The sequence below is a fragment of the Schistocerca serialis genome, chromosome 2 (genome assembly GCF_023864345.2).
Source record: "Schistocerca serialis cubense isolate TAMUIC-IGC-003099 chromosome 2, iqSchSeri2.2, whole genome shotgun sequence".
In the NCBI taxonomy this organism is placed as follows: domain Eukaryota; kingdom Metazoa; phylum Arthropoda; class Insecta; order Orthoptera; family Acrididae; genus Schistocerca; species Schistocerca serialis.
Window position 1 is genome coordinate 273190438 of NC_064639.1, and position 27267 is coordinate 273217704.

The window sequence follows — 27267 nt, forward strand, 5'->3', positions numbered from 1 at the left end:
GACAGCCGACGCGAAATACCAGCCAGCAATCTGACAGCGGGACACTGGGCGTCGCTGACGAAATACTGCGATATAGTTTGACGCTGCTGAACCAAATTACCACAGAGTTACAACTTGTGTCACGCGTTAACATCCACATCTAGTCCTGTGCTACACAAATACTGGTACGCTGTGTGATAAAGAGTATACAGGATGTGCCATATCAGAAACTGACGTGGGTGGATGTGCACGGTGGTCTGGTAAACATGGGTCCACAAACGAGCATTTTGCGATATTGCGAATGTGTCGTTATGAGACTCCGTTGCTCTGAACGTTCTTTTCATTGAAAGTGTTGTACACCACGTGGTTTTTTTAGAGTGAAATATTGGAGATGATTTCCTGTTCTTTAAGCATAAGTGCAAACCGGATAACGTTTCTGAGTGAGCAAGTGGTTCAAATGGCTCTGAGCACTATGGGGCTTAACATCTGAGGTCAACAGTCCCCTAGACTCAGAACTACTTAAACCTAACTAACCTAAGGACATCACACACATCCGTGCCCGAGGCAGGATTCGAACCTGCAACGGTAGCAGCAGCGCGGTTCCAGACTGAAGAGCCTAGAACTACTCGGCCACAGCGGCCGGCCTGAGTGAACAGAGACAACCCGTACTACCACTTCTACTTATGTGTGCCCAACCACATCCGAAGCCATACCGAGTTATAGGAAGGTTTGCCACGTAACTGTAAACTTGCTCGTTGCCTGCTTCACACTGTAACACAAAGCTGAAAGAAATCTGATGCAATGCTATGTCTTGCACCATGTTATCGTGCACTCTACGATATCGATCATGATCATGTCTTTTCCAAGACTGCCCATCTTTTCATCCGAATATTCTTTTCCTAATTCTAAGGCCGAAATATCGTATTCATCTTAGAATGTCTGTTTTAACCAAAATAATCTTAGCAGCGGATGTAGATGGGATGTGATGAACAAGCACAGGGTGTACATGTCTAGACACAAGTTAATAGGATCCAAGAAAAAGAAAAGTGCATTTTTATCGTGCTTCAGATTATTACTCGAATTATACTTACGCTAAGCTAAAGGCACACATGTTCATCGGCCCAAACAAATGGTTCAAATGGCTCTAAGCACTATGGGACTTAACATCTGAGGCCACCAGTCCCATAGAACTTAGAACTACTTTAACCTAACTAACCTAAGGACATCGCACACATCCTTGCTCGAGGCAGGATTCGAACCCGCGACCGTAGCAGTCGCGCGGCTCAGGACTGAAGCCCCTAGAACCGCTCGGCCACCCCGGCCGGCTCAGGCTGAAATGATATCAGTAATAAGATTTGCTGATGACATTGTTGACCTCTTTGATAGTGACAAAGAATTGAAGAACCTGTTGAAATGAATGAGTACAGAATATGGATTTAGAGTAAAGCAGCAGAGGGGACGGTGGAGGGGGGAGATTAATGTTTAACACCCCGTCGACAATGAAGTCATTAGGAACGGAGAACAGGACCGGATTAGGGAAGGATGAAGAAGGAAATCGGCCGTGCCCTTTCAAAGGAACCATCGTGGCATTTCCTTACGCGATTGATGGAAAGCATGGAGGAACTAAATCAGGACGGCTGGACGAGGGTTTGAACCGTTGTCTTCCCGAATTGGGAGTAAATTGAAGAGAAATGAAAGTGAAGAGATGAACGTAAATTTAGCATTAAAATTGGTGACCACAAAGTAGTAAAATTGGTGACCACAAAGTAGACGAAGTGAAGGTATTCTGCTACCTTGGAAGCAGAGTAACTCATAACACACTAAGTAAGGAGGACATAAATAGCAGACTAGCACGGGCAAACAGGGCATTCGTCGCTAAAGAAAGTCTACTACTACCAAATATAGGCCATAATTTGAGGAAGATATTTATGAGAATGTACATTTGGAGCACAGCATTGTATGGTGCTGAAACATGGATTGTGGGTAAACTGGAAAACAAGAGAATCGAAGAGCTTGTGCTCCCACAGAAGAATGTTGAAAATTAGCTGAATTGATGAGAAATGGTGAGGTTCTCCGCAGAATCGGCGAAGAAAGAGATATCTGGAAAACATGAGACCATTCATACGAAAACAATACATGATTTGAACCAATTTCGCATGTTAGGCAGTACGAAAAAAATTCAAACACCCATTCTTTGGATTTTCGTCATGGAACAGCATCTTTATCATGAGCCTTGGATATCGTATTCCATTTGTCCAATAACCCGTAAATCACGATCCTCAAGCGGATATGAGAGATAGAGAGAGAGAGAAAAAGAGAGAGAGAGAGAGAAGATATCTTTCAACTAGTTGTACGGTTTAAGTTCAAACATGTGGTCAGAGGCACTGAAATCGGCGATAAGTAAGTACCCATTGCGCGTTGCGTTTCGACAGGTCTTTAAACAACAATACTTCTTTCATTTTAGAATATCAATACTACGACATAATTCTGGTCTCGGCGGCTATGGCCTTTCGGAGCCCCTGAACGAAAAGACTAACCGGAGTTCCTCACAATCAGTGTTGCCTAATCTGTCATGAATTCTGCATAAGAAATTTTTGTTTTTTACGGAAGTCGCCTGCGTCTGTAGCAAGATGTTGATTGTGATCGTTCTGTAATTCCCTACATCATCGTAAGACCTGTCGTAAAGAAGGGCGACCTGTACTTTTTTACCAACCACGTGATATGTAATGTCGTTGAGCGTCGTAAGATGGAAATGTATACTTTTTTTCAGTAAATGAAAAACTAGATATGTCATTCTGCTTGAGTCAGCGTAATATCGTCCCGACGTGAATCTTACTAGTTATTGTTTTTTTTTTTCTGGACCGGGACGCGCGTCGACATCGTTGTCTGTCATGTATTATCTTCCCTTATTCATACAATGTAGACTTTCACGGCCGATGTTTACTTGAGTTAAAAATTCCAGGTTGCCAGACTGTGGTCGATGTATAAAATTATTGCCTAACATTTCGTCTCCGACTGTGGGAGACGAGGGTTGAAGTTACCGTTTAACATCCTAAGATGTTTCCCGCAGTCGGAGGCGAAACTCTAGGGAATAGTTTTATACATCGACTACGGCCTATCAGCCTCGGTGTACGTTCCTATCTGTAACCAGTATGAACAGTTCACATTTATGGTAACCTTCATATATAATGTTACAACATATTGTTCCCCGTTTATTTTTGACCCGAGTAGTGTCACTAAAGACCACGATTTCCTTGTATCCTTAACTTCTAATACTCCTCCACCACCATCACCACTATCACTATTACTACTACTACTACTACTACTACTCTCAGAAAAACAACTGTGTCTTCACGGCGTCAGAGTTGCTCGATCATGACAGATAAATAGTTTTTTCTAAGTATTTGCAACTGATAATTCGTTACTGTATGTTCAAACACGTACTTGTGCTTCTTGCACCTGCCAGTTCATATAAAATGCTCCAGTTCTATGTACAGTATTGCTAAGGATTCACCTTATAAAGGAATGGTCCACTGTTTGGTCTAAAAAACTCAGTAACCTCACGCTGTTTCCTACATATTTTTAGAGAACTACGACTCCTCGTTGCGCCAAATACAAACAGTTTCATATCGGCTGACATTATTTAGCAATTCATTACGATATATTCTAAAGACAGATTGCGTTATAGATGTGTTCAAATGGCTCTGAGTACTATGGGACTTAACTGCTGTGGTCATCAGTCCCCTAGAACTTAGAACTACTTAAACCTAATAAACCTAAGGACATCACACACATCCATGCCCGAGGCAGGATTCGAACCTGCAACCGTAGTGGTCACGCGGCTCCAGACTGTAGCGCCTAGAACCGCACGGCCACTCCGGCCGGCTTATAGATGTGTTGTAGGTACACTTCGTCGCCAAAGTAGGACGTTGACAGCAAACACCGTTGTGCGGCTGATATGTAAACAAGGGTTGTTACTCCAAACATGAGGCACGCAAAATTATAAGCGCAACTACTTAAATGACTACAATTCTGTTCCCAGAAACATCCATTTATTCAGTAACACTTCTAGAGATCGTTGTGCAGTATTCATAGCCTGCTCGAACTCAACTGGTGTCTAATACAGTCCTCTATCCTGTGTAGGCACTGCCATGGCAGTGTCGTACATTGTAGAATAGCGGCGGATCCTGTTAGGACAAGTGAGCTGCGATGACTGTAACAGTAGCGGCGACTGCGATTGCAATTGTAACTGGCTGTCGTTGAAAATCACGCTGGGACTCAGACGCGCGCGCGCGCGCACACACACACACACACACACACACACACACACACACACGCACGCACGCACGCTCGCGCTCTCTCTCTCTCTCTCTCTCTCTCTCTCTCTCTCTCGAAGACACTATGGAGGAATTCTGACATTTAACCCACCGGGCGCGACTTATATCGTGGAGCGCAGTGATATTAAGCTCCGCATTATTGGATGTACGTGATGCGTGACACGAAACGTAATTTCTCGCTGCTGGTTACCGCGGTAGCAGGTCGCTAGAATTAGCTTGGAGGCTTGCTTCGCCTGGACGTGTAGGCTGACCCGTTCACGCTCCGTTGCTGGACAGAAGCACCAATGTCGATTCGCGATCACAAAAAGACGTTCCATTGAAGCACACAAAATATTTGAAGAAAAAGAAAAACAAGAGTGCATTTAGCATACGTTTCTGAAAACTTTTACGACACAGGTAACTACATTACGATACTGGAGATGAGACATATCAACGATTGTAGCACAATGATAGTCTTATTTCTCTACGTTGTCTGTGACTGGGAAGGCTAGGCCACGACGCTGGAATCACTGATTTGCTTAAGACTTTGCACACCTTTAGTAGGCCATTAAAACAACATAATGTGCAAGTGAGAAGGCAATTCCGAGAAAATCTCAAGAGAAGTTTTACGCGTCTCTTATGTGGCTTACGTATCTGTGTGTAAGTGCCGAACGTTAGAGTTCATGGTGGTCAAGTGATTAGCGTTCGGGCTTCCTAAGACGAACTATATGAGGCAGCAGTTCGACTCCCGCTCAAACTTATTAATTAAGTTTTTCATCATTAGTCATATTATTTAATTTATATGACATTTGAGAGGTAATATAATGAAAAAAAACATCGCATATTCGCATGAAGTACGAGGGTTGGAACTTAAATACTGGCAACTATTTATTCACAACCGATACAAAACAGTTACATGTTTGCACCTGTTACTGTCCTTCAAAGTAGTCTCCAGCGTTTTGTAGAACCCGTTGCCAGCGACGTGGAAGAAACAGTATACCGTTAGCAGAGCCTGTTCTGTTGATAGTGCGAATGGAGCGGTCTACTGCCTGTCGACTCTCTGGAACAGTTCTGAAGCGAATGACACGAAGTGGTTCCTTCATCTTCGGAATCAAATCAAACTCACAAGGGCTTAAGTCCGGAGAGTATGGTGAATGGTACAGTACTACTCAGTCCCATCGAGCGAACAGAGCAGGCCGAGCGGTTCTAAGCGCTTCAGTCTGGAACCGCGCGACCGCTACGATCGCAGGTTCTAATCCTACATCGGGCATGGATGTGTGTGATGTCCTTAGGTTAGTTATTAAGTAGTTCTGATGACCTCAGATATTAAGTCCCATAGTGCCCAAAGCCATTTGAGCCATTTGAATAGAGCAGCCACAGCTTGGGCTGTATGCGCCCGCGCATTTTCGTACAAAATGATGGGTGGGTTGCGCAGAAAGTGTCGTCGCTTCTTTCGCAAAGCTTGTCGCAGGTGATGCTCCAAAAACGAGCAGTAATACTGTACATTGACGGTCTGCCGTGGAGGAACGTAATCAAATGGTTCAAATGGCTCTGAGCAGTATGGGACTTAACTTCTAAGGTCATCAGTCCCCTAGAACTTAGAACTACTTAAACCTAACGGTTCCAGACTCTAGCGCCTAGAACCACTCGGCCACCTCGGCCGACGGAAGCTCTGACGCACTTTCGTGTTTCGCGGCGACCCATAATGACGCCATTCGTTGGATTGGCGTTTCAGTTTTGGCTCGTACGATGTGACCCATCTCTCATCCAATGTTGCGATACGGCGTAAGAAAGCCTCTCTTTCGCGATCATAGCGTTCCAAATGCCTCTGCAGCGTCGTAACGCATCCATTTCTGCATTTCCGTCAAGTCATGCGGAACCCATCGTGACGCAATTTTTCACATGCCTTGGCGTTCCTTCAGCCTTCTTTGAAAGCTTTTACCCAACATGCCACTGCTCTGTACGGCAATACCGATTCCCCGCACGCCTCTTGAATACCTGGATGACACTGCCGTGCTGTACGACTTCTGGCACATTCAATCTTGATCCATCTCCGCTGTTCCTGTTTCGAAACCATAGAAATACCGTTACGTTAGATCGCTCGCTCACAAGTGACTGTGTTTCTCTCGACTGTGCGCGAACCGGTGACGTGGGACGGGCGAGACCATTTGCTAGGAGGTAAGGTAGGTATGTCAACAACGTGTGCTATCAGCGACAATAGTAGATTCCATTGCATAGTGTCTCCACAGCAGTGTTGCCACTATTTAATTTCCAACCTAGGTATTTGTATGAAGTTTCAATTTATGTTTTCCAGGTCTGTATGACAAATACCATCCTGCAACATGTGATGTCGAGAGCACATCCGACAAGTAATTGTACATTACTCTTGTGGTCTGGTATATTGTCACTTATTATACCCTACTGGCCATTAAAATTGCTACACCACGAAGATGACGTGCTACAGACCCGACAGGAAGAAGATGGTGTGATATGCAAATGATTAGCTTTTCAGAGCATTCACACAAGCTTGGCGCCGGTGGCGATACTTACAACGTGCTGACATGAGGAACGTTTCCAACGGATTTCTCATACGCAAACAGCAGTTGACCGGCGTTGCCTGGTGAAACGTTGTTGTGATGCCTCGTGTAAGGAGGAGAAATGCGTACCATCACGTTTCCGACTTCGATAAATGTCGGATTATAGGCTATCGCGATTGCGGTTTTTCGTATCGCGACATCGCTGCTCGCGTTGGTCGAGATCCAATGACTGTTAGCAGAATATGGAATCGGGGGGTTCAGGAGGGTAATACGGAACGCCGTGCTGGATCCCAACGGCCTCGTGTCACTAGCAGTCGAGGTGACAGGCATCTTATCCGCATAGGTGTAACGGATCGTGCAGCCACATCTCGATCACTGAGTCAACAGATGGGGACGTTTGCAAGACAACAGCCATCTGCACGAACAGTACGACGACGTTTGCAGCAGCATGGACTATCAGCTCGGAGACCATGGCTGCGGTTACCCTTGACGCTGCATCACAGACAGGAGCGCCTGCGATGGTGTACTCAACGACGAACCTTGGTGCACTAATGGCAACCGTCATTTTTCCGGATGAATCCAGGTTTTGTTTACAGCATCATGATGGTCGCATCCATGTTTGGCGACATCGCGGTGAACGCACATTGGAAGCGTGTATCCGTCATCGCCATAGTGGCGGATCACCTGGCGTGGTGGTATGGGGTGCCATTGGTTACACGTCTGGTCACCTTTTGTTCGCATTGACGGCATATTGAACAGTGGACGTTACATTTCAGATGTGTTACGACCCGTGGCTCTACCCTTCATTCGATCCCTGCGAAACCCTAAATTTCTGCAGGATAATGCACGACCGCATGTTGCAGGTCCTGTACGGGCCTTTCTGGATACAGAAAATGTTCGACTGCTGCCCTGGCCAGCACATTCTCCAGATCTGTCACCAATTGAAAACGTCTGGTCAATGGTGGCCGAGTAACTGGCTCGTCACAATACGCCAATCACTACTCTTGATCGACTGTGGTATCGTGTTGAATCTTTCATGGGCAGCTGTACCTGTACACGCCATCCAAGCTCTGTTTGACTCAATTCCGAGGCGTATCAAGGCCGTTATTACGGACAGAGGCGGTTGTTCTTGGTACTGATTTCTCAGGATCTGAGCACCCAAATTGCGTGAAAATGTAATCACATCTCAGTTCTAATAAAATACATTTGTCCGATTTATACCCGTTTATCATCTGCATTTCTTCTTGTTGTAGCAAGTTTCAAAAAATGTTCAAATGTGTGTTAAATCTTATGGGACTTTACTGCTAAGGTCATGAGTCCCTAAGCCTACACACTACTTAAATTATCCTAAGGACAAACACACACATCCATGCCCGAGGGAGGACTCGAACCTCCGCCGGGACCAGCCGCACAGTCCATGACTGCAGCGCTTCAGACCGCTCGGCTAATCCCGCGCGGCGTAGCAATTTTAATGGTCAGTAGTGTATTACTGTTTGCGAATAACATCATTTGCATAATATTCAATGAGGTTTGACTTCGGCTTTCTAAGCGCGTCCCTCGTCCTTAAAAATTAAAATTACAAGTAGAAAACAGTTAAATAACACACTAAATTTACTACACCTTTTTAAAATGCACTTGGGTTTTTTCATTATTTTACCTCTCAAGTGCCATATAAATTAAATAATGTGATATGTGATGAAAGACTATAAAAGAAGTGTTAGCAGAATTCGAACAACCGACCCTTTAACAAAGCCTTGACCCTGACCCCTTGGGCACAGTGACTTCTTACGGCCGGCACTTTCACACAGGTACACCAGTTATGTGATGGATGCGAAAAATTTCTCTTGCGATATTCTTGGAAATATGTGAGTGGTGACCTTACTACTTGCTCGTTATGTTGTTTTAAAGGCCTACTAAAGTTTGAAGTAAATACGTGATCCCAACGTCGTGGCCTGCCCTTGTGAGATGGTACAACCTCGGTCTTTATTTGTCATCCTTCTGGTAGTCGGCTGCTTGGCTATATGAAAGAGACAGCAAGCAGAAAATGGCGGTGATTTTTTGCGGCTAGTGTGTCCGAGATGTGCGGCGGCCTGGCCTCTCGCCGGGCCATCAGTTGCCATTGCCGTCATCCGCAGGGCTCCTGCGGGACAAAGGCTATGGCACCGCAGCTCGTCGGAACATATGTCACGCGACATCCGGCCCAGGGCGCCGTTTCTTCTCGTCCGCTGGCACATAATGCTGCAGGCGAGCAAACAAATACGTTGCGGACGGAAATAAATGTAACAGAAAGACAGGCTCAGCGAAACGTATGTGTGAAGCTCGTATTGCACGTGAAAGAGGAACATTGTCGCTGCGTTTCTGTGACGAATTGTGATCGCTTGTCACGTTTGCACAATACTCTCTGTAGTCTACATCTGCATCTACATTTATACTCCGCAAGCCACCCAACGGTGTGTGGCAGAGGGCACTTTACGTGCCACTGCCATTACCTCCCTTTCCTGTTCTAGTCGCGTATGGTTCGCGGGAAGAACGACTGCCGGAAAGCCACCGTGCGCGGTCGAATCTCTCTAATTTTACATTCGTGATCTCCTCGGGAGGTATAAATAGGGGGAAGCAATATATTCGATACCTCATCCAGAAACGCACCCTCTCGAAACCTGGATAGCAAGCTACACCACGCTGTAGAGCGCCTCTCTTGCAGAGTCTGCCACTTGAGTTTGCTAAACATCTCCGTAACGCTATCACGCTTACCAAGTAACCCTGTGACGAAGCGCACCGCTCTTCTTTGGATCTTTTCTATCTCCTCTGTCAACCCCACCTGGTACGGATCCCACACTGATGAGCAACACTCAAGTATAGGTCGAACGAGTGTTTTGTAAGCCACCTCCTTTGTTAATGGACTACATTTTCTAAGGACTCTCCCAATGAATCTCAACCTGGCACACGCCTTACCAACAATTAATTTTATATGATCATTCCACTTCAAATCGTTCCGTACGCATACTCCCAGATATTTTACAGAAGTAACTGCTACCAGTGATTGTTCCGCTATCATATAGTCACACAATAAAGGATGCTTCTTTCTATGTATTCGCAATATATTACATTTGTGTGTGTTAAGGGCCCGTTGCCACTCCCTGCACCAAGTGCATATCCGCTGCAGATCTTCCTGCATTTCCCTGCAATTTTCTAATGCTGCAACTTCTCTGTATACTACAGCATCATCCGCGAAAAGCCGCATGGAACTTCTGACACTATCTACTAGGTCATTTATATGTATTTTGAAAAGCAAGGTCCCGTAACACTAGTGAAAATCGCCAGACTAGTGTTAATGGGCGCGGGGTTTTGGCCATTTCCCACAAAATATTTTTACATAAGCGTAGATTTACTCCGAATACAGACAGAATGTCGAAGACCTTGGCAGCATGCATTACCATTAGGTTGAAGGAACACATATTTCAATTGGAACTTAGCTGTGAGCAAGTAAACTTAAGGATTGCATCGTTTCTCAAGCCAAGTGCGTGCTGCGCAATATTATTCGACGTTTGTGAGAGGAGAGGCACAGTATAGCTGAGATAGAAGCTGTGCCAGTATATTGTCACAACCGTCACCACAAGGCCTTAGTGTTGGACCGGTACTTGAAGGTTACGTAATGACCGCATCATGAAAGGTTGCCAAGAAAAAAAAAAAAAGAATAGGAAAATCAGCAAAGTGTGAATATTAGCTGTAGGCCTTGTACCGCTTTCGGCAGTCCATTAAGAGGTCATACGCATTGAGAAAGCGTTTGTTTCACGCTTGCTGATTGCGGAGGCAAAAAGCACGAAGTCACGTCTCATCTGTAAGCAGACAGCACCAAACGCCGTAGACAGAGGCCCTCAAACGACACGCAACACAGAGTTCAGTAGCATAATTGCGCAGGTAGTGTTAAAGAGTTCCAGCGAACAGAAGAGATCCAGCGGCAGCCGCTTCGGATGAACGATCCTACATCAGATGCTATGTAAGTGAGCAGTCAGAATCAGTTAACTTTGTGTACTAAGAAGGCCTGTAAAAGCTTGCTTGTACAAATCTCTGGGCTAGAGTTATTGATTTCCATCATACATTTGTCTACATGTACCTGCATCTGTACGTCACTAATATTGTGGCGATCAGAACAGGCCGGCCGGTGTGGCCGAGCGGTTCTAGGCGCTTCAGTATGGAACCGCGCGACCGCTACAGCGGCAGGTTCGAATCCTGCCTCGGGCATGGATGGGTGTGATGTCCTTAGGTTGGTTAGGTTTAAGTAGTTCTAAGTTCTTGGGGACTGATGACCTCAGATGTTAAGTCCGACAGTGCTCAGAGCCATTTGAACCATTTGATCAGAAAAATAGACTCAGGCAACTCCATGGTTCGTGGTCTGTAGTACCGTACATTACTTTGTACACCCGAGTTTAGTAAGTCTGCACTTAGTTGACAAGAGTCACGGGGTACCTACAGTGTCGTGTCGGACATACCTTTCCCTGGATTACAGCGGCAAATCTATGTGGCATGGGTTCAACAAGTAGTTGGGAGTCCCCTGCAGAAATATTGAGTCATGCTGCCTCTACAGCCGTGTATAACTGAGAAAGTGCTGTCGCTACAGGATTTTGTGTATGAAATGCCTTCTAGATTATGTCCCACAAATGTTCGATGGGATTCATGCTGGACGATCTGGGTGGGCAAATCATTTGCTCTAATTGTCCAGAATGTTCTTCACGCCATTCGCTATCAGTTGTGGCCCAGTGACAGTTCCGCCGCTTGGGAACGAGAAGTCCTTGAACGGATGCACATGGTCTCAAAGTAGCCGAACATAACCATTTCCAATCAATGACCGGTTCAGTTCGACTAGAGGACCTGGTCCATTCCATGCAAACAAAGCCCCACACTATTATGGAGTCACCACCAGCTTGCTCAATGCCTAAGTTGTGTCCATGGCCGGCCGTTGTGGCCGATCGGTTCTAGGCGATTCAGTCTGAAACCGCGTGACCGCTACGGTCGCAGGTTCGAATCCTGCCTCGGGCATGGATGTGTGTGATGTCCTTAGGTTAGTTACGTTTAAGTAGTTCTAAGTCTAGGAGACTGATGACCTCAGATGTTAAGTCCCATAATGCTCATAGCCATTTGAACCATTTTTTGAGTCCATGGCTTCGTGGGGTCTGCGTCTCACTTGACCCTTACATCAGCTCTTACCAGTTGAAATTGGCACTCATCTGACCAGGCCATGGGTTTTCAGTCGACTAAGGTCCAGCCAATAGAACCACGTGCCCAGGAGGGGCGGCGTAGGCGATGTCGTGCTGTTAGCAAAGGCACTCGCGTGTGTCTTCTGCTGCTGTAGCCCATTTACGGCAAATATCACCACTCTGTCCTAGCGGATACATTAATTTTTGCGGTTATATCAAGCAGTGTTGCTTGCCTTTCAACACTGACAACTACACGCGAACGGCGCTGCTCTCAGTCCTTAAGTGGAGCCCATCGCTCAGTCGTTAAGTGCAGCCCATCGCCCACTGCATTGTCCGTGGTCAATGGTAATGCCTGAAATTTGGTATCCTCGGCACACTCTTGATACCGTGAATCTCGGAATAGTGAATTCCCTAGTGATTTCGGAAATCCGCATTCAAAGTCTGTTAATTCCCGTCGTGTGAAGATAATCACTTCTTAAATCTTTTCATATGAATCACCTGAGTACAAATGACAGCTCCGCCAATGATCTGCCCTTCTATATCCTGTATACGCGATACTACCCCCATCTGTATACGTGGATATTGCTATCCCATACTCGTCACCTAAGTGTATAGGCTGGGGTGGCCGTTAGTTCTGGTAACTAATTGGAGAATGTAGTAAGCCTACTCTATGTTCTAATAAATCAATGTCTGTGCTCTTCTGCATGATGCTTGTTAACACATGAAGAAGCAGTAAAAAGCAGATCATTAAGCCAATACAGAGTCTGATTTCCCCTGTCATTGCCCACCGAGCCTAACGCAATTCTCTACTGTTTCCACCACAGAGATCTGAAAAATTTCAACTTTACCCCCGTCGACGTTTTGCTCCTGTACACAACAGCCCACGTAACAAGAAACGAATGATCTGAAAATCCGGCTTCACCTTTGAACTGAGAGTGAGCTGCTAAAGTAAGTCTGTAGCGACCCACGTCAATTTAGGCAACTACAAAACTGGACATCAAGTTTGCAGCATCAAGAATGTTACCAAGTAACGAAATTCCACTTATTACGCGTACACAGGATGGTAAGACCCATACATTACATTTATAGATGACTTCAGAGTATAAACGGCGAGAAATTAAGTACACAAAAGATGTCAACCACCGCTCCTGTGTCCAGTGTTTTCGTTGGTCATATTACTTTCGGCGCCGCTGTCTCTTTTCTTTCCCCTCCACTGCCGCCGCAAGAGTGGCCACTAAAACTAAATGAAATTAAAAAATATATTGCTATATGACTCCTTAAATATTTTGCGTGGTGGGAGACTGTAGATATTTTATTTAGTTGTATCAATTTCCTGTGTGAAGCAATGAACTGCTTAATGCATAAATATCACCTCTGGATAACTTAAAACACGATGGAGTAAAAAATATTCCTCAAGTCTGAATACACTACATTTTTATGCCGTGAATTATGAAAGTTATTGTCTTTTATTCGTAACAAATCCACTCCAAGCCAAAGTTCTAGTAACCCCTGTTTGTGGGATTTCTTTGACATTACGAAATGAATCATCACAGTGTAGCCTGTAGAAAAACTGACTCTTTCAATGTGATTTGGAAGAGATGCAGATCCAGTTTTGCAGATAAAATTAACTTACTGACTGTCTGAGAAGCTGACCAAAAATTCCGCCAACGAAAACTTCGATTACAAAGCTGAAGGCCACTTTCACTAATTATTTGAAAATGAAACGTGACTAGGGTATCTAAATAATGCACACAACTCTCAGTAATATTTTGCTTTGAAATTATATTTTCAACAATAATACACTCACAGGATGACAATTATTGAACTACACGGGGGAAAAAACCTAACTTAGTTACAAACTACGACGTTCACACACTTTATTCAACATGTAAGCGTCACTACAGATATTCGGATTTAGGTAATGACATGCTCGATATGCCTGCCGTCATTGGCGATGACGTGGCGCAAACGAATAGCGAAATTCTGCGTGACCCACTGAAGTGTCGGAACATCGATGCTGTCGATGACCTCCTAAATGGCTCTTTTCAGGTCATCAATGATTTTGGGGTTATTGCTGTGCACCTTGTCTTTAATATAGCACCACAAAAAGGAGTCGCATGCTTTCAGGTCCGGAGAATATGGAGGCCAATCGAGGCCTATGCCAGTGGCCTCTGGGTACCCCAGAGCCACAATGCGGTCCCCAAAGAGCTGCTCCAAGACAAGAAACACTCTCCTGCTCCGATGGGTCGAACTCCGTCTTGCATGAACCTTATCTTGTCAAAATCAGGGTCACTTTGGATAATGGGATGAAATCATCTTCCAAAACATCACGAACCGTTCGGTAGTCACTGCCATCAAGGAATATCGCACCGATTTTTCTGTGACTGGACATTGCACATCACACAGTCACCCGTTGAGAGTGAAAAAACTTCTGGATCGGGAAATGTGCATCCTCAGTCCCCCAAATGCGCCAATTTTACTTATTGATGATTCCATCCAGATGAAAGTGGGCTTCGTTGATAACCCAAACCAGCAGAGGCATACTAATTACCTTCATGCCCCGCGGCCAACCATGCAGTTTGAACGTCCTAACGCAAACCGGTTAGAAGTTATAACGATTTTATTTCATATAGTTCAGTAACTATCACTCTGCAGAAAGCAGCCTGTATATAAATCTATACTACGACTTGTAACACTAACAGGCACTCACAATAGCAGCCGAGGTCACAAGTCTGCAGAAGTCTCATTGTGATGAGTATAGCGAATTGTATTATCTCCTCTACTAACAGTTCTATAGCAATGCTGTGTAGCGAATAATAAATTACTAAAACTTAGTTGTGGTGCGTCTAACTTCCTTTTAAAGGTTTCTTTCAGTCGGATATTATTTTATGTGCCCTGCTACATATGCACGAGGCAGTATCTGATGGCATCAGTATTTTTGGTATAATAATCAGTCACGAAGAATCAATCATGAATACAATGATACATGTTGAAAGTTATTACTCGTTAATGAGTTGAATGCAGCGACGATAATTAAATACAAAATATGGTTTGTTCTAACAGGTGCATAGAGGAGTAACGCACACACATCAAAATCCAATACCATTGTCGCAATGACTCTGTTTCGGCTGTGTTTCCGTGAACTGAGTGTAGGAACACAGCTAAATAAAAGTGTGATTTGTCCAAGAGCACAGAAGCAGGATGCATATACAACAGCACCAACTGTTGCAGTCTAAATTCTTATATCATTATGGAGTGGGCATGAAAAAAATTTAGATTTCTGTTTGTTGCCAGATGTAACATAAAGTCAATAGGTAAGTCCACAATATTTAACGAAGCGCAATATTTAATAAATCTACTCGAAAAATTATATTGCTTTGACAATTAAGTAAATGTCTGTTTAAATTTCCCGTATTGCTTCAATTTCTCATAGTCGCTTTGCCCAGATATTTAATTTCCATTAACATCTGGTGTCGGTGTGACAAAAGTCATTTATTTTGCTACTGTTTGCACGGCATTACTCACGCTGATAGCTAGCAAACCACATCGTGCTTTGACGAGGGAAACGGCATGTCACCAAAGTAGACTGTAGTCGTGCCAGTGTCCAATAAGGCTTTGAATAAATAGTACGAGGAAATAATCATTGTTTCCAGAATCATTACCACGTATAGCAGCGCACGGTCCAAACCGCTGATGATCTGCTGAATAGCGAGTTGTATTATCCGGGCAACGTCACTGGTTCCTCCTACGATATCTCGTGGCGGACCTTGCACCCTCTCATAGAGATGGTCTCCAGTTATCGAATTCGCTATCTCTAGAGAGAAATAAAGCCAATCCATTGAACTTTGAGGCATACAGGTAATAAGGATTCCGTCTGATTTCAACCAGACACTTGCCACTTTTATTTAAAGCATCTTCAGTGGTCAACATTATGTGGTTTTGCTTACAAATCGGATTAACGTGATCATAAACAGTTTTCATGCTTTATTTCGCACGGTTTTAGACTTCCACATTGTTTTCATGCGTTATTCTCAACAAAACGATTCGATTTTTAGCACACTGCACTACAGTGACACAAAATATTTTCTCGTTTTTCATATTATTATTTATTCATGCTCACCTCGTGTCATTTTTTATTTTGATCGCGTGGAGTGCGATTGCCTTTTGTCTGGCTTTGGCAGAGTCTGCTATTTCGTTGTGTATGTGTGTGTGTGTGTGTGTGTGTGTGTGTGTGTGTGTGTGTGTGTGTGTGTGTGTGCGTGTGCATGTGTGTGTGTGACGTCACAGAAAGTGAACAATATAAAATACGAGAAAATATGGTGCGTCACAACAGTGCAGTTTGCTAAACGTCGAACAACTGTGGTCAAAAGAATACATAAAAATAATTCAGGAGTCTAAAACCGTAAGTAATAAAAGTAATTTTAAATATGTCAACTGTTAACGATCTCATTAAACAGACTTGTAAGCAAAACCAAAATTGTTACAATGACCGCTGGAGATGGTTTAAATTAAAGCGAAACTCGTCTGCTGTCGAAATAATTACAGCCAGAAAAGACATAATAACTCCCATATTACTGCGGAAGCGGGAATTCACCAACGAAAAAGACGTATTTGAGAGACACTTCCGTACCAAGATTGCCTACGCCTTTAGCTTATGTGTGCACGATTACCAGACGTATAAAAGCGAAAGCGGTAGTAGCATTGACAGCCGATGAATCTCAGTGCCCTCAGGTTTAAAATTTTCACCGTCTATGTCTCATTGTCAGCACCCGGTCCAGTCTAGCTCGATGGCTCTGACAAAAATCTGAATCAGACTGTTTCGAGCGGAGACTTTGCTTCAGAAGCACCCCAAGATACCAGGATCGTTCAATAAGTAATGGCCCACATTTTTCTTCTCAGAACATATTTACTGTTAAGAGTCAGAATTTAGTGAAAATATACATCAACATGTGTTGTCCATGTCCTGTTTTTCTACGTAGTCTCCATCACGTTCTATGGCTGTACACCAACGTTGTGGAAGAGCAAGTATTGCCGCGCGGGATTAGGCGAGCGGTCTAGGGCGCTGCAGTCATGGACTGCGCGGCTGGTCCCGGCGGAGGTTCGAGTCCCCCCTGGGGCATGGGTGTGCGTGTTTGTTCTTACGATAATTTAGGTTAAGTAGTGTGTAAGCTTAAGGACCGATGACCTTAGCAGTTAAATCCCACAAGATTTCACACACATTTGAACATTTGAATAGGAGCATGTATTCCCTGCTGGTAAAAGCTCTTGTCCCATAGGTGTGGCCATGTTTTCACTGCATGAATGACACTTTCGTCATCTTCAAAGTGTGTTTTCTACGGGGAGAATCACTAAGCGGCCCAGAGAGATGGAAGTCCGCGGGTCCCAGGTCTGAACTTTAGGGTGAATGAGGCAATGGTGTCCAGCCCCAGTTGGCTATGTGTTCCCGGGTTCTCAGACTTGTGTGTAGTCGTACATTATCGTTTTGGAGCAAGATTTCTACTGGATTCTTGTCCGATCGAACACTTTATTCAGTCTTCAAGTATGCTTATGAATTGATGCTTGACCCTCTTGGCATCACATCCACGGGAATGACGCCATCACAATCCCAGAAGACTGTCAGCATGACTTTTCCGGCAGGGAGGACTGTCTTGAGTTTGTTCTTTTGTGGTGAATGAGGACGATACCACTCCATGGACTGTCTTTTTGTTTCAAGCGCAAAGTGGTGCACCCAGCTTTCGTCCCCGGTAACGATCCGTGACAGAAAGGCCTCTCCGTCGGTCTCAAAACGCTCCAATTCAAATGAAATAGCCTTCCTTTGGATCTTTTGGTCCGCTGTGAGCATTCGTGCAACCCATCGTGAGCACCTCTTTGAATATCGATCATTGCAAACGCACTTCCAATACTGATCGACAACTGTAGAGCCAATTGTCGAGTTGTGATGCGCCTGTCGACACCGTTAATGGCTTCCGCACGATTCAGCATTCCTGGAGCAGTGGCTGTGACAGGACGTCCCGAGCGTGGTTGCTCATGGAGCTCTTTTTCTGCATTTCCTGAGGCTGTAACTTTCTTTACCCTCGCCCAACCTTACTGCTATCAACTGCAGCATCGCTCTACACTGCACACAAGGACGTTTGCCTACGTATACTAATAGTTTTTTACAAAAATGTGGGACAATACTTATCGAAGGATTCTCGTAGAATACCAAGAATACTCTCTCTCTCTCTATCTCTCTCTCTCTGTCACACATACATTTCTCGCGATTGCCAACGGATAACATTGTTTTAAGGCCCACAGTATTTGGACGAAGCAACTGTTCAACTTCAGATGGTTGTCGCAGTTGCTGTTACAAGATGCAACTGTTGATACCCTCTCGTGGCGTTCACATTTACCGGAGTCACGAGAAGCAAACACGGATGCACGTGAAACCTCTCGCAGCTCTTCGAAAATAGCGCTCTTAGATCCCTTCAAGGAAACGGGAAGTCACCTACGCCACTTGCGCTCACCGTGTCCTGCTCGTGGCACATTTGAACGCCACCACGTAAATATCACGAATCGCGTCATGCGAAAGCAACTACTGTAAGCACCTAATGATATCGAACAGTTGCTCCGAAGAAACACACTGCGAGTTACACAATGTTATCTTGGGGCAAGCCCGAAAACCGTATTTCCTTCTCCTTTGCTCGCACCACACACTGCTGTCTGGGATGAAATTTTCAGTCTGTAGCGGAGTGTGCGCTGATGTGAAACTTCCTGACAGTGCCGGACCGAGACTCGAACTCGGGATCTTTCTCTTTCGCGGGTAAGTGCTCTACCACCTGAGCTACCCAATCACGACCCACCACCCGTCCTCACAGCCTTACTTCCGCCAGTACCTCGTCTCCTACCTTCCAAACCTCACAGAAGTTCTCCTGCGAACCTCCAAGACTAGCACTTCTGGAAGAAAGGATATTGCGGAGACATGGCTTAGCCACAGCCTGGGGGGATGTTTACAGAATGAAATTTTCACTCTGCAGCGGAGTGTACGTCGATATGAAACTTCTTTGCAGATTAAAACTGTGTGCTGGACCGAGACTCGAACTCTGGACCTTTGACTTTTGCGGGGAAGTGCTGTCAGGTGGTAGAGCACTTTCCCGCGAAAGGCAAAGGTCCAGAGTTCGAGTCTCGGTCCAGCACACAGTTTTAATCTGCCAGGAAGTTTCAAATTGCCGTCTGTTTTGCCTTGGAGGGAGAACAGTGGGCTGCACTATGCAGGCTGACTTATTAACGTTTAAAAACCCCAAACCGACATATATGGCGTTGAGACAAGTAATTTAATGTAAGACACATGGGGCTGCAAATCTCAGGAAATACCTTGAAAGTGGATGACAAATGTTGACAAATGTTGAACATGTAACGTCACCATATGATATACCTTGCCGCACGTGCAGATCTTGGGCTTGTCGTCGATTCCATCCTCGCCGGTAGAGCTCCGCTGGGCTACTTTGTTTTCGTTCTTGCAGTATCCGATGTGATCGTTAGCGCTCACGGTAGTGGTAATACATTTACGGAAACCGATTAGCCTAGTGGAGAGATGTATAGCACTGCTCCTACGAGAGAAAGTAGGATTGACAAAACCAACCGCTGTACGTGCATTGAGATGCGTCATCTGATGATGTCACGTGTCCAACATTCGTCATTCGCTTTCGTGCTATTTCCGAAATTTGCGGCCTCATGTGTCTTAGAAAAAATTACTTGTCGCAGGGTCATCTACGTCGGATTTGAAACGTTAACTAGAATCACTCTGTATATTGGACAGTTTTCATATTGAAGGAAGCTGCACCGTGCTGGGCGTTTCCCAGCCACAGTGTTGCATGAAGAGCCTCGACGGGGAGACAGGCGGCCGTATGCTGTTGCCAGGGAGACACAGGCAGCAGAACTGATGAATGAGGCGACGTCGTGGTCTCGTAAAGAGCAGTCAGCGCGGCCGGGAATGCAATCTCGCGCCTCGTGAATAAAACAACGCCCGGCTGGCAAGGACGACGAAGGAGCTGATGGCTGCGGGGGTGGATAAGGGGGGAAGGGGAATGGGGGGACAGCGGAAGGGGCGGTGGCGACCACCTGGAGGAGAGGACAACGCAAGCGGCGGCCCTCGTCTTGTGCTTTTAACGCCAATGGTGGCTTTGGACTCTGTTTACCAAAGCGCTCCGCTCCAGACACATTTTAAACACTTGTCCACGAACGGAGATGCGCTAGGAAGAATTGATCCGTTTCGCCATGGCCTACCGACACTTCCGTTTCGTTCCACAGCGCTCTCAGTCTCAAACAACGCGAATGTAAACAACTTTAGGATCTGGAATAATTATAGTCTTCAGTACAAAGACTGGTTTGATGCTGCTCACCACACTAGTGCGTCCTGTTCAAGCCTCGTCAACTCTTCATGAAAAGTACAGCCTACATCAGTTTCAACTCGGTTATTGTAGTCAAGCCTCGACCTTCCGCCACAATTTTTTACCCCACACACATTACCCATGATTAGCAAATTGATGCCTCATGATGTACTGTTGTGGCGAACGAACAAACTCTCGTCGACACTGAGGTGGTTTCTCAGATTTACTTCTGGAGGAGGCCGAGAGGAAGCTACAACTCATCGAAAATATTATATCACTTCATAACAACATGAACAAGATGACATGCCTAACTTCGAAGGATTCTATGTCCTCTTGACTGTCTATGTGTACTAGTTAATGACACTGAACAATAACGTATCACTTGATTACAGAATAATGATCTCTTCTCTCATGTACAAAAAATGGCTCTGAGCACTATGGGACTTAACATCTGAGGTCATCAGGCCCCTAGAACTTAGAACTACTTAAACCTAACTAACCTAAGGACATCACACACATCCATGCCCGAGGCAGAATTCGAACCTGCGACCATAGCATTCGCGCGGTTACGGACTGAAGTGCCTAGAACCGCTCGCCCACCGCAACCGGCTTCTCATGTACAATTAAATATAAACTTTATTACATAGCTCTATCTAATACAACTCCCGGTAGTGAGCGATGATTGCATAGGGGGCTGAGGAGCAGCCCACTCTGACGCTAAGTCTTCAGCAGCGACGGCTTATGGAAACTCACGAGAAAGTGTCTGCGTCGATGTGTCTCGTTCGTCGCCGCGTCTGGCAGAGACTGTGCGTACTTGTCGCTCCGTAGTAAGCAACCAACTTCGTCATGTTACCTCGTTCTTCGGACGACAGCACCTGTACTCTATAAACTGGTACTATATTTTACTTAACCTGCACTGTAGATTTCTCTTCTCATATTTAATTCAGTATCTCTTCACTAGTTCTTCGGTCTTCAGATCTGTATCATTCTTCTGTAGCAACATATTTCAGTAGCTTTTTCTTTTCTTGTATGGACTCTCTATAGCCCACGACTTCATAAAAAGGTACACTGCAGGCAAATTTCTTCATAAAAGACCTCCTAAATCTGATGTTTGTATTCGCTGCTAATAAATTCTTCTTTTCAGAAACTCTGCTGTTACTATTATTGCATTTTATATCCTCTCCAATTTGGCCATCATCAGTTACTTTGCCGTTGCTAAAATACTTAGCAAAAACGTTTACTACATTTAGAGCTTCATGTACCGACATAATTACTTCAGTTTCTGTTTTGATTCGACTACATTCCTTTACGTCTGTTTCATTTTTGTTGATATTTATCTTACAAGCTCTTTTCAAGAGACCCTCTATTCAGCGCATCTGCTCTTGGAAGTCCATTGCCACCTGTGACAGAATTACAGTGCCGTCGGCAGTTTTCAAACTTTTTAAAAAATTTTCTACTAGAATTTTAATTCACTTTCTAAATTTCTCCTTGGTTTTCTTCACATGCTGTTTAATATCCAGAGTGAAAAACGTTGTGGAGCTGCACGTCAAGATTTCCAGTAATACTCCTCTTAGTGGTTGCACCAACAGTACGTCTATCTGTATCATTGAGGCAAGCAAGCCGCCCCATCCTGGCAAGGTTAACAGTTTGTGAGGAAGAGGGAAAAGGGAAGTTTCTATAGAACACGACGATATGTGAGACAGTAGACACATTCCTCTGTTATTGTCAATTGATAACGCTTGCAGTAACTTCTGTTAGTGTTGCTATTGTTAACCATCTTCACAGGTCTGGGTAAGTGTAGCACGTATGTAAGTTCTAATGGAACCAGTTTGTGTTAGGATAAGTTTTTGAGACGCTTTTATGTTGCAATTTTATCTTTTCACTTACCAGAATAATGGAAGCCTGTTATTCATTTGTTTACTGCGTGCTAAAATAGCAAAGAGCGTGCAGTAGCGAAGATGAACAAGTGCTCATAGTTCTTAAAGTATGCATTTTAGAGCCCATGTTTACTTAACGTTTTTTTTTCTTGTTTTGCTTCATACTAGCACTTCTCAGAATATGGATTTTTTAAATATTTTAATGTAACAAGTGAGAAACAGGCCTTGGTAATAAAGTGCTTGCACCGGAATTCTGTTATTGTTTAGTACCTGTTGCAGCAGCAGCAATACCAGCACTAGCAGTTACGGCTGCGTAAGGATTAGTTCAGGCTGACATATTCATTCTCGGCGTTCAGTCCTTATTTCAAAATAGTTTAGGTTCCTCTAGGTACTATAATTTTTACTATAATTTTTACCCTAAGGGTTTGAGATAAGTGGGGCTACAGTGTGTCAAACAAATACCGAAATTTCGTGAACACAAGTCTCATCAATCTAAAACGATTTAGTGAGCCACAGTCGGCCGCCTCCGTATATGGGAGGGTCAGCGTTTCGGGTTTTTCTTACAGTGAGCCTGGGTTCGACACCATAACTGGTATTTAGAACGATTTTCGTTACTGCTAGGGTGAGGATGGAGTGCAGTAGGCGTCGTCAGAACAGTTGAGAAGGAATAAAAGAGGGGAGAGCGCAGTATAGCCTGTGCCTCATCATATTGAAGTCCAATGATGGCACCGACATCAGGTGACACTGCTATCGATTGGTGGTGTATGGCCCCCTTTGCCTGATTTTTAGTAACAGTTTAAGGGTCTTCTCCAACTGTGTCCTACGTCTAGCGATGGTTCTCGCTCTGATGCGATTCGTGAAAAGAATATATGGTGTCACGGTATTTTTACTTTGGGATCTCTAGTCCTAACTGAATGAAACACAATTCTTGTATGATACCAGTTTCGCTTTTATTCTTTGAAAGACATCTTCAGTGGCCGGGAACATGTACATATTTTTGTTTATACATTTTCTTTTACATTTAGGACGTTATATATAGGGATGTGGTACCAGTTTAAGGTTCTACTTGCACACTAACAAATTTCGTTGATGTTTGGACGTTCACATGTAGTGTTTTTGTTCCTTCGTTACCGCTGTTCTTTTCATAACTGCCATTAGAAATTTCATTTTCAGACTTCACAGCACTAGAAACTTAACACTCGTTTTTATGTTTTGTTTTGGATGGTATTGCCAACTGTCGGATTCTATTGCCAATTATCGAATGTTATTGCCAACTATTGAATGTGTTTTTGAGACCTGTGATCTGTTTGTTTGTTTGTGTGTGTGTGTGTGTGTGTGTGTGTGTGTGTGTGTGTGTGTGTGTGTGTGTGTGAGTGTGTGTGTGTGCAGTATGCAATGGTATGAGAGAGAGAGAGACAGAGAGAGAGAGAGAGAAAGGGATGGGGAGGAGAGAGGGGGGAGAAAGAAAGAGTATACGTATTTGTTTTAATATGGCTGCATATACAGAAGGAATCATATTTATCTTATCTTTATTTTTTTGTTTCAGTAGAGAGTCTAGCAGCTGTACTGTTGTGTATTTACTCGTTTGTCACATGTTTGTTCTCAGCAATGGTTTTTTGGATGTGGTATTTTTCCCGCATTTGTGTAAGGTATTTATCATGAATCTTTATTCTGATTGTTTTCATATCTTGTTCCATGTTTGTAGAATCGTGGCTGTGGTGTTTTTACTGCTCTGAAAATATGGAATGGTTTCTTTCACGTTTATGGTGATTTACCTCACTGGTATAAAAGGTACGGAGACAAGGAGCAGAAGAAAACCTTTAATACTGAACTGTAGCCATTCTAATCCAAGCACGTTTCGTAGCTATCTTGACGAACCAGGCCTGTGTTTTTAAAGCTGAGCATCCTTTGTGTTGCAGAATCTAACTCGCGCCATGGGGCAGTCGAAGCGTCTGCCGCTGCTAGCGTTCCTGGCAACCATGCCTCTGGTTCTTGGTAAGTACCACTCTCGTGCTTTCACTAACGTAAGATGACGGCAATTGAAATCGGTCTTTCATTGGATGCAATGTGAAAAATGCAAATTTCAAAATAAACTCCGTTTACTGTCTTTTTAACAGTGTTTTTTTTTTTTTTTTTTTTGCTCTAATGTACATTTCGAAGTTACACCCTCACTATAAGGGCTTCAATTGTTATGTAAGGAACTTCATTGTAATTTCAACGTCCCAGAAGCGGTACCAGCACCTAGTGAAATTTTGGTGATATATACAAAGCGATTCAACTGCCCCTACTACTGGGTTTTATACAACCTACAACACCTTCAAATACCATGTGCAAGATTTTCGTATTCTCTATACTCTACACGGAAACACTTAGTCTTACAGAAAAAATGAGCAAGACCTTTTTATAGGATATTTAATGCAGTTAAATTTTTGTGTTGGGATGTGTTTTCGACAGAGGCCGTAGTTTCCAAGAAAAACGTACAAAAGTGACCTTAAGACACGTTTTTCTTGAAGAACTCGAAAACCTTGGCCTCCAGCGCAAACATATGGTTCAAATGGCTCTGAGCACTATGCGACTTAACTTCTGAGTTCATCGGGCGCCTAGAACTTAGAACTAATTAAACCTAACTAAAGACATGACACACATCCATGCCCGAGGCAGGATTCGAACCTGCGACCGTAGCGGTCGCTCGGCTCCAGACTGTAGCGCCTAGAACCTCACGGCCACTCCGGCCGGCCGCAAACGTATCCCAGAGCAAAATATAACTACATTAAATTACCTACAAAAACGTCCTGTTAATTTCTTTTTAGGGCTAACAGTTCGCACATAGCAAACGAGACAATATGGCTGTCTATTTGAAGATGTTATGGGCTACATAAAACCCATAGGTAGGGGCAGCTAAATCACTCTATGTACAGATTTACAAGAAGATTTACATAGACTTTTGATAAAAAATATATGTCTTCATATAACATCACAGTGGAGTAATTCCTACATGTTTTTGCACTTTCATATCAATATTCACATTTTTCGAATGCTATAAACGGTATTTACCGGACAGTAGACGGATTCTATTATTACGCTTTCTTCTTATATCACTGTCTCGGTTTTGCCGAAAATAGACTCCATGGGCGTGAAATAAGCAGTGTGAATTGTGTACGATCTTCTCTATTCACTGACGCGTTTCGTCACAAGTTCACCGTGGACGGGAAAGTTACGTCAGTAAACTGTTGAAGACTCCAGGACTGTCCAACAGAGAAAGAAAGACAATCAAAGACTCATATTTCCTAATTCTGACGCATCCTGTAGACTCTGAATATCTACTAACAATTAGCAGAACAATTTGAAGGGGTAGAATCTGTAACCTGTGATTCCATAATCTTTCTGAGTGACTCATTATCCCCCTACGCAATTTTAGAGTAACTACAGGCTGATCACCAGATGATGGTCCGTTTCCAGGGCTTTTATTTTGTAAACCACTTGCAGCTAGTTATAGCGATTGTGAAATTACTGAAAATGTCCGAATCTAGACGCAACCTACTGAAAACATGCTAAGAAAAATACCACTGAGTTGGTGCATTAGTGCCTAGCGTTTATGCATAAGTTTATACAACACAACAGATACAACAGAGACTTTAGTCATCAATAATACAGTCTCCTTCACTGTTTATAACAGTCTGCCAACGCTGGTGTAACTTTTCGATTCCGTGGTAGTAGAAATCACGTGATTTTGAGGTGAAGAACGAAGGTTGTTCGATAGACAGCGGAAAACGCGAAATCTGAGATCGCAAGATTAGGTGAGTAAGGCGGGGGCGGAATGACGTCCCAACCTAAATCCTGTAGAGTGTTTTTAGTCAGTCTTGCAGACTGCACATGGGCGTTATTGTGGAGTAGCATACTTAACGCAGCCTTCTTGGCCGTAGTCCTTGGGCTAGTCCCGGATGTTCCCGCTAGGTGGCATGGGCAAATGAATTATTCCAACACTCATCTTGGAGCCGTATAACAGTGCAGAGTCTGCACGGTAGGTAACAGACGAGACATTCATCATACTTGACGCGGCCAGTAGAAATATGGGATTGAATATCAGACAGCAGGAAACAAAATACACTCCAAGGCAAAAAAATAAAGTACGACGCGCCTCAAAGGGAATATCCAAATGGTGTGGAAACAGATACGATCTGCATCTACAGACAAACAAATAGCCGGCCTGTGTGGCCGAGCGGTTTTAGGCGTTTCAGTCTGGAACGGTGCGACCGCTACGGTCGCAGATTCGAATCCTGCCTCGGGCACGGATGTGTGTGATGTCCTTAGGATAATTAGGTTTAAGTAGTTCTAAGTTCTAGGGGACTGATGACCTCAGAAGTTAAGTCCCACTGTGCTCAGAGCCATCTGAACAATTTGTTGAGTCCCATTGTGCTCAGAGCCATTTGAACCATTTTGAACAAACAAATAATTACCGTTTAATTCAAACTGGATGACTTGTTCAAGTGAAAGAGCTTCACAAATTGAGCAAGTTAATAGGGCGTTGGTTCATCTTTGGCCCTTATGCAAGCAAGTATTCTGCTTGGCATTGATTGATAAACGTGTTGTCTTCCTGAGGGATTTCAGCAAGATAATGCCTGCCCCACACGAGGAGAGTTTCTGCTATATGTCTTCGTGCTTCCCACACCCTATATTCACTATTATAGTTGAGAGACCATTCAGAACTAAATGTCGCAAGCCAAGTTATTAATTGGTGCAATCGTTTCACCGAAACTGGCTGTGTATCACATTGGACGCCGGTCAGGGTTAACCAGCAGTCTCTGGCGCGGCGATGGAACAAGTTCTGCTGTCTTACATTCGTAGTCTTAGCAAATGAACGAAACGTGCCAACTTAGAATTGAATATCGGATATGCCTGTCACTCTAACACAACAAACTGGAACTGTTGCAGGCTGTACGAGAAAGTCGAATCCTGCCTCGGGCAGTTTCTACTGCTTGTCTTCGAGCTTCCCATGC

General features: G+C 44.2%; 1 protein-coding gene across 6 annotated transcripts in view; it reads left to right on the forward strand.

Annotated features, from left to right (window-relative positions):
* LOC126457029 (Ig-like and fibronectin type-III domain-containing protein 1) overlaps positions 1-27267 on the forward strand; it is a 1179953-nt gene that overhangs the window by 710828 nt on the left and 441858 nt on the right. For all 6 annotated transcript variants that reach the window (XM_050093007.1, XM_050093006.1, XM_050093012.1 and 3 more), the window contains one exon: positions 24190-24265. In XM_050093007.1, coding sequence (XP_049948964.1) covers positions 24205-24265 — 61 coding nt within the window. In that variant the 5' untranslated portion in view covers positions 24190-24204. The remainder of the gene's footprint in view (positions 1-24189; positions 24266-27267) is intronic.